This window comes from Leptodactylus fuscus, chromosome 5, assembly GCF_031893055.1.
Source record: "Leptodactylus fuscus isolate aLepFus1 chromosome 5, aLepFus1.hap2, whole genome shotgun sequence".
In the NCBI taxonomy this organism is placed as follows: domain Eukaryota; kingdom Metazoa; phylum Chordata; class Amphibia; order Anura; family Leptodactylidae; genus Leptodactylus; species Leptodactylus fuscus.
The window spans coordinates 89,891,248-89,905,315 of NC_134269.1; the positions used below are offsets into that span (position 1 = coordinate 89,891,248).

A 14,068-nucleotide genomic window follows, 5' to 3' on the forward strand; every position below is an offset into this window, starting at 1 on the left:
TACCACACCACCTGTTTACAGCCTAGTTGCCTTGTTATAAAATTTGTCGTATGATGTGTAGTTGTATAACAGACCAGAAAATTAGAGTGTGAGCCCTATTGAGTATTGATGTACCATAATTGCAATTTCTGTACTGTGCTATAAAAGCAAAATTAAATTGATATTGTAACTATTTAAGAGGACTTGGTGTCATACAAAAAGCACAACTGGAAGCAAGATGACACTGCTATTGGTTTTGCTGATATTTGTAAGGCTGTGGTTAGCTTATTCCTCTGCCTACGTACATTAAAGGGAACCTGTCGCCAGGAAAACTGCAGTGCAATGAGCAGGCAGGATGTTAAAGAGCTAGAGGAGGTGAGCGGATAGCTATATTGTTTATTGGGAAAGATTTACTATAACATTGTTTCATTGAAATTTTTTCCCTTTCTTGGCTATAAAGTTAAGGTATTTGTGCCACCGGTGACTGACAGTTATCTTTGTATTCCTTGTAGAGGGGAGGCTTTTGTCATTGATAGGACCACCTCCTTCACTTTATAGCAAAGAAAGAGGAGAGATATCATGTTCTACTGACTCTCTCCTCACCAATCTGTTTATCAGTCTGCTCAGCTCCATCTGCTCTATAACATGCCACATGCAGATTGCACTGCATTTCCCTGGTGACCAGTTCCCTTTTAATGACACTTCAATAAAGTTAAGTGGCATGGAAACACTGTTAAAGATGACTTTTCACCACCTCCAACAACCCTAGTTCTCAGTATCTGTTAATAAATGCAGCTTCGCTTATTCCAGCACATTTTGAATTTTTTCTCTAGCCCCCACTGTAACCAAGCAATCAGTGCTGTTCTTTTTGGTGTTTGATGTGCTATTTATACTCTGTACTGTCAGGTGGTGCCAGAAAGGAGTAGGAAAGGGGTGACACCCCCTGCCTGACACCACCCTTCTGCCAGTACACAGCTTACATAGCACATCAGACACCAAAACTAACTGCACTTGTTGCTCAAGAACAGTGAAGGCTACAGAAAAAAATTTCAACTGTGCTAGAAACAGTGGGGCGGCACCTATGAACAGATAGCAAGCACTTGAATTGGTGGAGGTGGTGGAAGGTCCTGTTACCATGTATTTACTTAGAGTATTGCAACATCTTCTACATCATGCTTTTTTTTTTTTTTTAAAGCCACATCACTTAATCTTACATTTTTCTCTTATTTTAGCTCGCCAAGTACTGGGAAGCATTTCTACCTGAAGCAAAAGTTATATCCTAACTGCCATGGAACAGAATTACAGCCCGAACTATGCTACTTCTCTTTTTGCCATTTTTTTTAATATATATAAATATTATACCTCTTGCCTTTTAGAGACTATAGAAATCACAATCTCGATTTTGCTTCTACATCTACTTGATGCCATCAGTTTCTGCTAATCCCATCAGTGCTGAGCCAGATCTGTTACGCATTGCTGTGCAGAGCGTTGATAGATCTTTACTACTACAGCCTAGTGCCTCATGTATGGACACGCATTGACATTTCCTCTTGCAGCCTGATCAGCCAGGAGACATTAGATATAACTGTAAACTGGCTTGACGGGTGAAAGTTAATCTAGATAAGGACAGTTATGTCCCAGCACTTAAAGACCTGCCCACATCTGTTAACATTTCTCTTGTGTATATTTTTCATTTAACTTCCACATATATTTTCTTATTAACTGATTGATAATTTAGGGCTTTCTGTGAAGAAAAAAAACAAAACAATAATAAAAAAAAAACAATTTAAACTAGTGGGAATTTCTTGGGAGGGTTTATTAATATAAATATATAATGTATATTTTTTTGGCTGTGACACAGACACAAGAATGGAGTGTTTCTATTCTACAAGAACCACACAGTTATTCAATAAAATTCTTAAAATGTTCTTTTGTATTCCCATGTGTTGAGGATTTTTGGGTATAGAAATTTTAGGTAGATGCTTCACCATGGTTCTGAATCTGATTTCTTTCATTACATTACCTTACAGTTATAATAGTTCATGTCAAAAATGCATTTACAATGTTGCCTTAAAGGAGCACCAGATTTAAAATATGCACATAAAATAATATCCCTTTCTCTTTTCCCTTCCTTTATGAAACTACTCCTCTCCTTTGATCCTATTTTGTTTCATTTTGAAACTAAAACTGAGAAATATATAAAGAAGTCTATACAGATCAACCACAACCCTTCTCCTTCTCACTGTATTGACGAAAGGATAGGGACGTCACTCTGTGTATTATCTGCACTTGGTTATACTTTATTGTAGGCAGTCACATCACACATGACACTTATAGGCTTGTCAATTCACAGCAATTTAATGTTTCAGGTAAAAACCCTGGAATCTTACTCGAATAGTCCCTGTTCTACCATACGTGACCATCAACACACTACATATATCTGGTGTCTTACTGTAAGACTGCACGCACACAACCTTACGGTTTGAAGTGGTCCATGAAAAATGGAACAGATGGCCCATGGATGGATTCTGTGTCCATTCGTGTTTTTCTTGGACCCTGTCATTAGAGTAGACTGAGCTACAAAAACTGACGGGAATAGGATCTTCTCCATATTTTGAAGCTAAGTCCTGCGACCTCCACACGGATCTGTAAAAAAAAATATCATGATTTATATGGGGCCATAGAAAAAAAATGGGCCTATATGTTATCTGTTATTACAGGTTTGTATTAAAGGGGTTGGGTGAGGGAGAGTGTGAGGGAGGGAGGTGGTGTGAGTCAGCGCTAAGTGGCTCAAGGCATTATGGTAGCTGTAGGAAAACAACAGGAAGATGCCCTTGTAAACAAATGCAGGAGATGCCAGGAGCCCACAGAGAAACCCAGAAATCACTCAAAACATTGCACTTATTAACTTATTAATAGCACTAACAGACCTTTTTTGAAAAATGTTTTTTCTTTGCCCGGAAAACCCCCGGAAAGCCCAGAACTACAGTTGTGTATAGAGACTAGGACAACTGGCTAGAGGAAAAGCCTCTCACATCTGACCAGTCTGTTGCAGTAGGACACAAAGGTGTTTGTCATAACCCCTTAGGCCCAGTTCACATCTGCGTTCAGGTCATTCCGAGAAAAGTCCTGCAAGCAGCACTCTTCTCTCTATTTTTCGTGTGGAAACCACACTGACCGCATTATAGTCTTAGGGGTCTATGGGTTTTCTAAGGTAACTGCTTTTTTATGCAGATTAACTTTCTATTTGGGGAGGCCCCAGGCGGACCCCAAACAGAAACCCATGTGCAGATGTGAACTGGGCTTTAGTTTCTGGCCACTCAGTGGATCCAAAGCTGAAAATGAGGAGGTTATAACTCCTAGGATATCTATCAGCCTAAGGGTGCCTTCACACGGAGTTACGCTCTGTGCTTTTTGTGGTAGTTAGGGGCTTTGCGATGACTGGAATCTCTAGAACCCTATAACTATGTGTCTTCGTAATAAAAGTTTTATTGTAACCCCTATGAAAAGCTATGTATTGTATGGATAATGGCTGTTCCCTAACCTATAAGCAACATAAAGGAAAACATTAAAATCCTCTAAGTGCTTTTGAATGTAAATTTACATATGTTGTCAAGCTGAAGGTAACAACAAAAATTCTTGTTTTTTAGATTTTATAAAGTACTCTGGTTAGTGTTAGTTTATGAGTAGAGTATCAGTATTTTCTGTTCTAGATGCGCTAAATTTATCTTGTCAGTGTTCTTCAGGGGATGTTGATCATAGAACATCATGGAACATACTATGTACCGTTAATGTAAAAGGAATAGTGGAGACATTCAACACAGTAGATGTACCAGTGCCAATCTTCTAGACACCATGCGACTAAGTATTGCCCTGCAGCTCTTCATTCTGTGCTTGCTGCATTTGTACCTGCTTGCATGCACTGAGCAGCCTTGAAAGTCTAGCAGAAATACTTAAATGTGTATATACCTGTGCTACAATGGGCAAGTTATTAGTCTAAGGTTCGGGGGTGAAAAATGGCACAAAGTACTTATCTAAGCCTAGATTTACATAGTGCAGTAGTTAACACATTATATAAAAATGGACCTCATGGAGCTGACTGGTTCTATCTGGTGCATCTCAAAGTTAATATAAAAAAAATGCATTTGTATATTTAGCAGCCATATACTGTAGGGTTTTCTCTATGTCATTGCATTAACGTAAATAGTTTTCTTTCCAGACAAGAGGATACAGCTGCTTGTCAGTACAGGTCAGTGTTATTTTTACATGAAGTATATCCTGGAAAGTCTATATTTACCAAGGAATATGTAGAAATATATATTTGCAGCAACAGCACTTTTGTATATGTTCTAACCTTTCAATGTAAAGTTTACAGTCTATATATGGTAAAATTATTCATAGATACACTTTGTCATTAAACACAAGTGCGGATTTTGCCTTGATCAGCAGATGATTATACAGCACATGCCAGTGGGCCTGACTGAGGACTAAAAGATGATCATGTTAAGCAGGAAACAGCTACTTTCTGTTCCCTCTAAGGAAAAGACCATTTCCTCTTGACAAATATGTAATGTCAAATGCTCTCTGACAGTATTAAGATACCTCCATTTTCGTCACATAACCAAGCTTGAAAGTCTGCCTGAAAACCCCTTCAGAAGAATGGGAAATTGTAGCACAATTTCACAACTTTCCTGTGTTAGTCGGTTCAGTGATAGGGCTGGTTTTCCATGTAGACACTGCAGATATTGCTGCGTGCTGCTGAGGCAAGTTGTGATTGACTGACAGAATCCCAGTATTAATTCTTTCGTAGTCAATTACGTATGTGTGAAAAAGAGACTTACAATACCTCTGTGATCTGTCAGCATAGGACCATGAATGTCAGGGCTTTAGTTTTAGAGCAGTGAAGTCACATTGTCTCTCCCATAGTGAATTGTGCAGCAGAGCAGTTGGGTCAGTAAAAAGATTTTCTGCAAAAGCAGATTCATAATACATATGAATACATGGCTGCTTACTGGATACCATACATTGTAGTGTTGAATTTTCTGCAGATTTAATGTTAAAATTAGTAGATATTATTTTATTGTCCGTACAAGGAAGGTGAATTGCAGGAGAACCCCTTGATAGAAGATCTTAAAAAGAAATGTAGAAAAGCTGCAGTTTTTGTTGAAGGGGTTTTTGTTTTTTTGTTTTTTTAAAGCCAAAGCCATCAGTAGATTTAGCAGAAAGAATAAGTATAATTGATTCCTTTTTTTGTTTCCCATTCCTTTTGAGGGTACTCTTTTGGGTTTGGCTCATAAAAACACAGTAGTATTGCAGTCTATACATGCTAGTATATTTGCCTGTGTATAACTGTAACACACAGGCACTTGTTAACCTGCCCTGATCATATAAAGATCAGTTGGCTAGCCCAGTTAACATACTTCCAGCCAGAATCCGTTTCTTTAGCTTCTGAATAGCTATAGTCACTGTCAGTAAAAAGGACATCTTGCAAATGGTAAGAAACTTTTATCATGCAGCACATTGGCCAGGGTTTTGCCACAAACATAACCATCTTGAAACATTTTTGTAAATATAAATAGATATAGTTATAATAAAAGATTTCCTCTAACCAGTAGTCACAGTCTTTTGGCTTGATCAATTGCCAGTTGATATGACCATGAATGCAGAAACCCTATATGGTCTGGTATTTGTCAAAAACCCAATCATGATTTGTGGTTTGATCATATTTTATTAGGAGCTACACAAAGTAAGGGCCCCTTCACACGGAGTTTACGCTCCGCTCATTCAGACACGTATACGCGAGCGCTTCAAAGCACATCCCATTCACTTCAATGGTAGCACGTGTAAAGCTGGTTTTACACATTGCTCACATTGAAGTGAATGGGATGTGTTTTGAAGCGCTCGTGTATACGTGTCTGAATGAGCGGAGTGTAAACTCCGTGTGAAGGGGCCCTAAGAAGGCAATTTCACCAGATTGACATGCTGTTGGGGTTCCTCAGGGCTCAGTCATAGGCCCCCTCCTCTTCTCTCTCTACATAGCCCCTATTGGACTAGTCATCAGCTAGGCTTCTGATATCATCTTTATGTTGATGACACCCAATTATATATGTCTTCTCTTAACATCACCCATGCAGTACTGCAGAACACCTGTAGCAATGTCTCTGCTGTCTCAAATTACATGACTTTGCTTTATCTAAAACTGAATATTTCGAAGACTGAACTACTGCTGTCTCCACCATCTGCCAATAGACCTAACCCGGATACTTTCATTTCAGTCTGCGGTCTTACCATGACTCTGAGGAAGCATGCCCACTGCATTGGCGTTATGTTTGACTGACCTTTCTTTCACCCCACCCACCCCCCATATACAAAACTCTGCAGTTTGACAGGAGTAGCATACAGAATTTTATAATTGAGCTCCTGGCGCCGACGTGGCATTGCATTGTGTGTCACGGTGTATGACGCCAACCTTTGCTCTCCTGAAAAAGTACTTCCAGTTCCTGCTCCCAAGCCCCAGCGAAACAGGGCTTTTGATCTACCAACTCTCGATTCGGCAACAGGCCATAAATTAATGAAATAAGGTGCATTGGTGTGGAGCCCAGTCATGATATATTGTGGCCAGGTTATCAGACTCACTACATGAATGAGAAGATAACCTGGCCACAGTAAGAAAATGAAGGCAGGGTTTCTGGCAAGTGCCAGACTGTAGAAATTTCCTCCATGACAAATGATTAAAATGACTAGAGAAAAATCTTCAAAACTCTACAAAATTATTAATTACTTATACTAGCAAAAATGTTCACTTAATGGGCTACAACTTGAAATAAGGTTATGCTTAATGCGTGTGGCAGTATTCTGTGCTCACATTATTTTTATTATGCTATAGTCTGACCCCACTCTGGAGGAATTTTACATGAGATGGGGTATATTCACTAGCATGTTACCTCCACCCTCTGTGTTACTGCCCAGAGAATCCCCGCCACTCTAAATAAACTGCTTACTTTGCATGCTTTGAACTCTGTTAAGCTTTGGTCCTGTCATTTTCAGTCTGTGCTGATGCAGCATTAAGAGCTTATGATTTGATCTGGCTGAGTCAGGAGCGCTGAAGCAACTGACCCTGTGACTGGTCTGTGGGCTGATGCCTGAGTCAGAAAACGGTGCCAAACATCCCACCTTGTAATATGCACCGAAAAAAAGAGAAAAGAGAAAATCTCTAATATAAGTGGGCATGATAGATAAAGGAGTTCGCAAAGCTAAATAATTGATATATTCTTAGGACAGGTTGGTCTATTAAAGATCAGCAAGGGTCTGACACCTGGGCCCCTGGTCAAGCAGTTACCTTGAGGAGGCTGTAGTCTCTTCAGTACTTTTGTACTGTACATTTTGTATTGTACATTTGTACTAATAGACAACCTGTCTATTAGTGGCCCCCAGAAAGTACAGTGTGCTTCACAGTGGCCCCCAGACTGTACAGTGTGCTTAACAGTGGCCCCCAGAAAGTACAGTGTGCTTCACAGTAGGCCCCAGACTGTACAGTGTGCTTCACAGTAGGCCCCAGACTGTACAGTGTGCTTCACAGTAGGCCCCAGACTGTACAGTGTGCTTCGCAGTGGCCCCCAGACTGTACAGTGTGCTTAACAGTGGCCCCCAGAAAGTACAGTGTGCTTCACAGTAGGCCCCAGACTGTACAGTGTGCTTCACAGTAGGCCCCAGACTGTACAGTGTGCTTCGCAGTGGCCCCCAGACTGTACAGTGTGCTTCGCAGTGGCCCCCAGACTGTACAGTGTGCTTAGGACAGGTTCTTAGGACAGGTTGTCTATTAAAGATCAGCAAGGGTCTGACACCTGGGCCCCTGGTCAAGCAGCTACCTTGAGGAGGCTGTAGTCTCTTCAGTACTTTTGTACTGTACATTTGTACAGTCACTGTGCTTGGTGTTAAATGAGACTGAGCAGCACTCAGGGATTGCCACTTCAAGCAGCCGATCTGTGGGGGACCTGGTTGTGGGATTCCCAACAATCTTCAATGGATGACTAGCCATGCTATTCCATACTGCAAACAAAACCCCCCCAGAAACCATGACAAGTATCACAGCCATAGCCATTTCACTCCTGCAGTTTACAAGATGCTATGACCACAGACAAGATGTCTTCTTCCCGATGTAAGTGGGCACAATCATGTCACAGTATCGGAGACGCAGATGTCCTGTGTGTGGTCAAGGCCTCTTGGAAACTAGACATCAGTGGTGTCGGCTCTATTCATCTAGAGATTGCAGACAGCTGAAAATAACTTTTTTTTTGCCTTTTTAAGGTAGTAGAGGGGATTATTATATTATACAGGTTCATTAGAGGGTACTAAGAATATTGGGGGGTGTCATTTTTCTAAGTGGGTGTTTTGAAAATAAGGGAGTTGGCCCCCACGCAGTATCATACGTGGCATCATTTTTAAAAGGGGTCATTGGGGTCAGTTTTAATGTTAGGGGACATCAGGGGCATAGTATGAGGAAGCAATTTAATTAAGGTGGCACTTGGGCTTTATTAAAGGAGTTTTCCAGCTCATTTTGATTGATAATTTATCTTCAGGATAGATCATAAATAAGAGATCAGCGAGCCTCCACTGGTCAGCTGTTTATAAGGGACCATGGCCCCTGTTTACATTGCACGCTGTCTGTTTTGTAGTGACCATGGGATATAATTGTAGCCTTTCCTCATGGAAGTGTGTAGGGTGAGTCTGTGCTATGAAATGTTACTTTGTAAACAGAGAAGGGGTGTTTGTAAATGGCGGATTCTAGTGTTTGCACTCCCCACCCCTCTGCTGAACCCCTAACTACACTTCTGGTCCTGACATATCACTGGAGTGAGACATCATTCACTTTTTATTCGCAGGGTAAATTCACCGTAAACTACTTCAAGAAATAAAAAGTTAAGGTTTTTGAATGGCATTAACAGCCGCTAGAACATTGATGGCGAACCTGTTAGAGACAGAGTGCCAAAACTGCAACCCAAAACCCACTAAATTATCGCAAAGTACCAACACAGCAATTTAACCTTAATACTTTGTGGATCCACAATTGCGGATAATACAGACCTGCAAAATACGGTCGCAGAGGATCAGTTTTATAGTGACTGTGCAATGTTATTACAGCCTGTACTAATAATACGTCTGCTATAAAACAGATACTGTGTGACATAAATAGTGAAGGCCCCACACGGTACAGTGTGCTCCACAGTGGCCCCCAGACGGTACAGTGTGCTTCACAGTGGCCCCCAGACTGTACAGTGTGCTTCACAGTGGCCCCCAGAAAGTACAGTGTGCTTCACAGTAGACCCCAGACTGTACAGTGTGCTTCACAGTGGCCCCCAGACTGTACAGTGTGCTTCACAGTGGCCCCCAGACTGTACAGTGTGCTTCGCAGTGGCCCCCAGACTGTACAGTGTGCTTCGCAGTGGCCCCCAGACTGTACAGTGTGCTTCACAGTGGCCGCCAAACAGTATTATATGCTCTACAGTGACCCCCTTGCAGTATCATACGCATATGTAAGCATATGTACCGGACAGTGGCCACCCACGCAATATTATACGTTCCACAGTGGGCCCCCACCAGTATTATACGTTCCACAGTGCGCCCCCACGCAGTATCATACGCTGCACAGTGGGCCCCCACACCGTATAATATGCTACTTACCTTACCTTCCACGAAGAGCAGCAGGATTCCTTTTCCTTCTATCACTGCAGGCACTGATGAATTATGCCATTGCGCCTGCGTCGGGGCAGATGTCACACACTGCAGTAAGTGTAAGCTGCGTACCTGTGGCTTACACTGACAGTTTTCAGCTGAATATGTATTTGCAGATGCAACTGAAAGAAGTGCTCGCTCACTAATGGGGAATCCTGTACCGGACTCTACGGGATCAGGGAGCCTGGATGGAGTGACGGTGTGCCAACAGAGAGGGCTCGCATGCCAAAGGTTTGCCAACATGGCTCTAGAATATGTCTCCAGTATGTCCTCAAAGGACTAAAACCCTGCTAATATTCAGCAGCAGAGAATATGAAACTTGTACACCATATAGTTGAAAATATTGGAATCCAACTTTTATCTCCTTCCCACTGCAGCCATTATTGTAGTTTACTCTTCACTTTTCAAAAGTGATAACTGTTTCACTTTTCTGTTCACAGAGCAGTATGATGGCTTATATTTTGCAGGACAAATTGTACTTCGTAATGGTATAATTTAATATTCCGTACAATATAATGGGAAGCTAGAAAAATCCAAAATGGGGTCGAAATAAACAAAACTGAATTTGTGCCATTTTCTTACAGGTTTGGTTTTTATAGCATTCACTGTGTGGCAAAAATGACATGTTCCTTATAGTTTTTGGGTTGCCACAATTTCAGCGATACCAAATTTTATAGTTTTTATGTTTTAATATCTTCTCAAACATCCAAAACTTTGAAATATGCAAAAAATTATTTTAGTCACCATATTCCGACAACTTTAGATTTCTGTGTATGGAGTTGTCTTTTTTTTTGTGGCACAAGATGCACTTTTATTTTTTACCATTTTGGACAATGTCCAACGTTTTGATTGCTTTTTATTAAAAAAAAGAAATTAAAGGGATATTTGACTACTTTGATGCTTTTTCACCATTACAGTATTCACTGTATATGATTAATGTTGCTGTTTTTATAGTTTTATAGATGTCTGTTTTCCTCTACTGCAGCTTAACTACCTTTCAAATAAATGTGGTTTGACAAAATGTAACTTGACTTGGCAGGTTAAAGAGGACCTTTCACCACCTCCATGAACTCTAGTTCTTAGCTTTTGTTAACCCTTTAAGGACACAAGGTAGTTTGTATGTTAATGCTTGGAGACTTTTTTTCATATTATCAGTCCCACCTTCCAAAATTTATAACTTTTTTAATTTTTCTAAATGAGGGCTTATTCTTTGCATGTCCAATCATAATTTTATTTTGCACCATTTTGGGGTGTCATAATTTTGTCATAGCTCTTTTCAACGTTTTCATGGTGTTCAGTCTGAATTAAAAAATTACATGTCAACTGTGTCATGTTTTACCACTTTTATAAATAAAACGTCACTTTTTGAAAATGAGCGATTTTCCTGGGGTAACCATATTCTGAAGTCTATACCTTTTTTATTACTATTTTGTTGACGGAGATATGTCATGGGTCTTTATTTGTGGGGTACATTGTGCTTTTTATTGGTCCAATTGTTTACTATGTATGACGTTTTGATCACGTTTTATTGCTATTTTTTGAGGAAAGCAAGGTGCCCAAAATAGGTTATTTTGTGCATAGCTGTATAATTTTTTTTTTGTTTTTTTTGTTTATGGCATTCAACGTACAGAATAAATATTGCAGTTTTCAGATAGTGGGGGCCTTATACGCACATGGAGAAACCTAACATGTTTGTTTTTGTTTCTGTGTATGTAGGTATGTCAGTATGTATGCCAGTCAGGAGGCTGACTTGTGGGGGATCTGAGGGGGTTGTTGTTGGTGGTGGGGTTCAATCTTGCCTCGCACCTACTGGATGCTTTGATCACTATTGGTCATGGCATTCAGGGGGGTTAATCCACCGGATTCGGATACTTCAACGGCTAGTCCTGGGTCTTGGCTGTTTAATATAGACAAGTGCTGGAGGTAATGTGCCGTATTATTACGGTGCACAGCATTAACGTTATACTTTATACAGTGTGATGTAATAGTACAGTGAAGGGCGGGAAGGAGTTAATAGACACTGCTCCACTGATTCCAGCACAGTTGGAATTTTTTCTATAGCTTTTGCCGTTTCAAAGCAATCAATGCACAGGTAGTTTTGGTGCTTGATATGTTACTTAGCTCTGTAATATCAGGTTGGCAGTGCTAGGAAAGGGGATGTGATTCACAACAGTCAGAGGAGGACAGTATCAGAGTTCAAAATCGTACCCCTTGCCTGCTTCTTCCTGACACCACCCGCCTGAAAGTACAGAGTCCTAATACCATATAAGGAGTCAAAAATAACCACACTTTTGCTTTGTAAGGGTGGAGGGCTAGATAAAAAAAATAAAAAAAATCCAACTGTGCTGAAATCAGCGGGACAGCACCAATTAAGCCCAGGGCCCCACGTAGCACAAACACTGTGGCAAAAACCGCTGTATTTTACAGTCCTTGCAGTCCTTTTGGTTAATCCCATCCACACATTGCAAAAAAATATCCACAGTGGATATGCTGCGATTTCAAATCCATTGACTTTTTGGAAGTTACAGTATGTCAATTATACCTATGCTGTATGTACATAAACAGAAACTGCAAAAACCATGATGCGTTTCGCAGCAGTTTTTCCCGCAGTGCTTTTTGACTGTAGCTTGCTACATGGGACCTTAGATTCTGAAAAGAGTTGGACTTGGTGGAGGTGCTGAAAGGTTCCCTTTAAATCTGGTACCTAACAAATACTGACAAAATAAGCAGATGTATACTTTATCATGTATACTTTAGCATTCGGCCTTTAAGTTGATGTAGTCCAATATTAATCTACAATTTTATACAAAGTAGGATGTATTAAGTGCCTTGAATATTAATAAAAAAAACCCCTCATGCAAAAGTCATACATACACACCTGCAGACAAATGTTCAGTGTTTGTGTGCCAGTAACAGCAGTTCCCTTCCTGACCCACTCCACTGCCGGACGTAAGTAAACAGTAGTGCCTTATTCTTTTCTGTAACATCTTAGCTAATGGACAGAGAGCACAGTGTGCGGCTCACCCCCAATTACCAGCTCTGGCACAAACATGAAGGGGAGCTTGGAAAAATGAAACCAGTATGTGTGGGTGCATGCGACACTATACTTACTAAATAACATGTTGTACATTTCTTTTTACCGCATAACATTTTAAATATAGCAGGTATTTCCAGATGTGGAATGGGAAATATACAATTTTACATTTACCACTATTATGTCTTATTTTTATTTTCTGTCATAGGAACAGAAAAATTTAAATAATGAAGGTGCCCCAAGGTCCTTTGCACCTGACAGACACCATTCACTGTAATAGGGCCTGTTAGATATCCATCAGATAGTAGGTCATTCTACCACACCAAATGGCACAATGTGCTGACTGGCATTTTTGATGGAATCTGCAACAAAGTTTCCTAACTGAGCTCCCACTGAAGATGTAAGCCCAGCCATATATGATTACTGAAGGGGACATGTCATCAAAGTGGCCTGTACTTAACACCCCCCCCCCCCCCCAAAAAAAAAAAGAAAGAAAAAAAAATGCATAATTGAACAAAAAACTCGCATTCAACTTTTGTTAGGTGTTGCAAATAAGCCTCTGTTCACATTTGCGCTGGTATTTTGTTGTCCTTGTCCATTATAAGAAGCCGATACAAACTAGTTACGATTGATGCATCTAACACTGTACTGTGTAATAAAACCTGTACACTGCAACACAGCTAAACCTAAAGTATTGTGCAGTAAACAAACATACGTATGCCGTCTTCTATTATATAAATGTATAACGCCATGTACATATCTTACTTAAAAAATCTCAAGTCCACCTGACTAACAATGTTCTACTCTGTTAAGTTTCAGGGAACTTTACTCCTACACAGACTTCCTGCAGTCTGGTATGTTAATATTATAGTAAGTATTCCAAACCATTAAGATGTTCATGTAACAAGACTCAGTTAATATCAGATTGGTGACCTAAGAGGGACCTCTTGTCAAAACACATCCATTTACTATTAAACGATGTTGAGAGAGGACCAGAATATAGAGAGGATCACCGCGCTCAGTCAATAAGCAGTTGAAAATCCTTTATTTCGGTAGAAGAAACACAACGCGTTTCGGGCACTACGCCCTTTTTCAAGTGTATATACTTAAAGAAGGTAGGAGCATGATGAAAAGCTGACTTGTTTCGGGACATCAACTCTTGCATTTAATGGATCAGTTAGTGTCTGGTTTTTTTTTTATACTGTCCATTTTTTTTTTTTTTTTTGCTGCTTTCTGAGCATGCGCAGAAAATAAACGGACACAAAATAACGGACAATATCTGACGGCTATCAGTAACTGTCTGTTATATGTCCATTACCCATA

The 14,068-nt window shown here is 40.3% G+C and overlaps 1 protein-coding gene across 1 annotated transcript in view; it reads left to right on the plus strand.

The window, feature by feature from the left end:
* SNX1 (sorting nexin 1) overlaps positions 1-1,907 on the plus strand; it is a 32,676-nt gene extending 30,769 nt beyond the window's left edge. Inside the window, exon 15 of the mRNA XM_075273706.1 lies at positions 1,212-1,907. Within this exon, the coding sequence (XP_075129807.1) occupies positions 1,212-1,262 (51 nt within the window). The 3' untranslated portion in view covers positions 1,263-1,907. The remainder of the gene's footprint in view (positions 1-1,211) is intronic.
* The last annotated feature ends 12,161 nt before the right edge of the window (positions 1,908-14,068 follow it).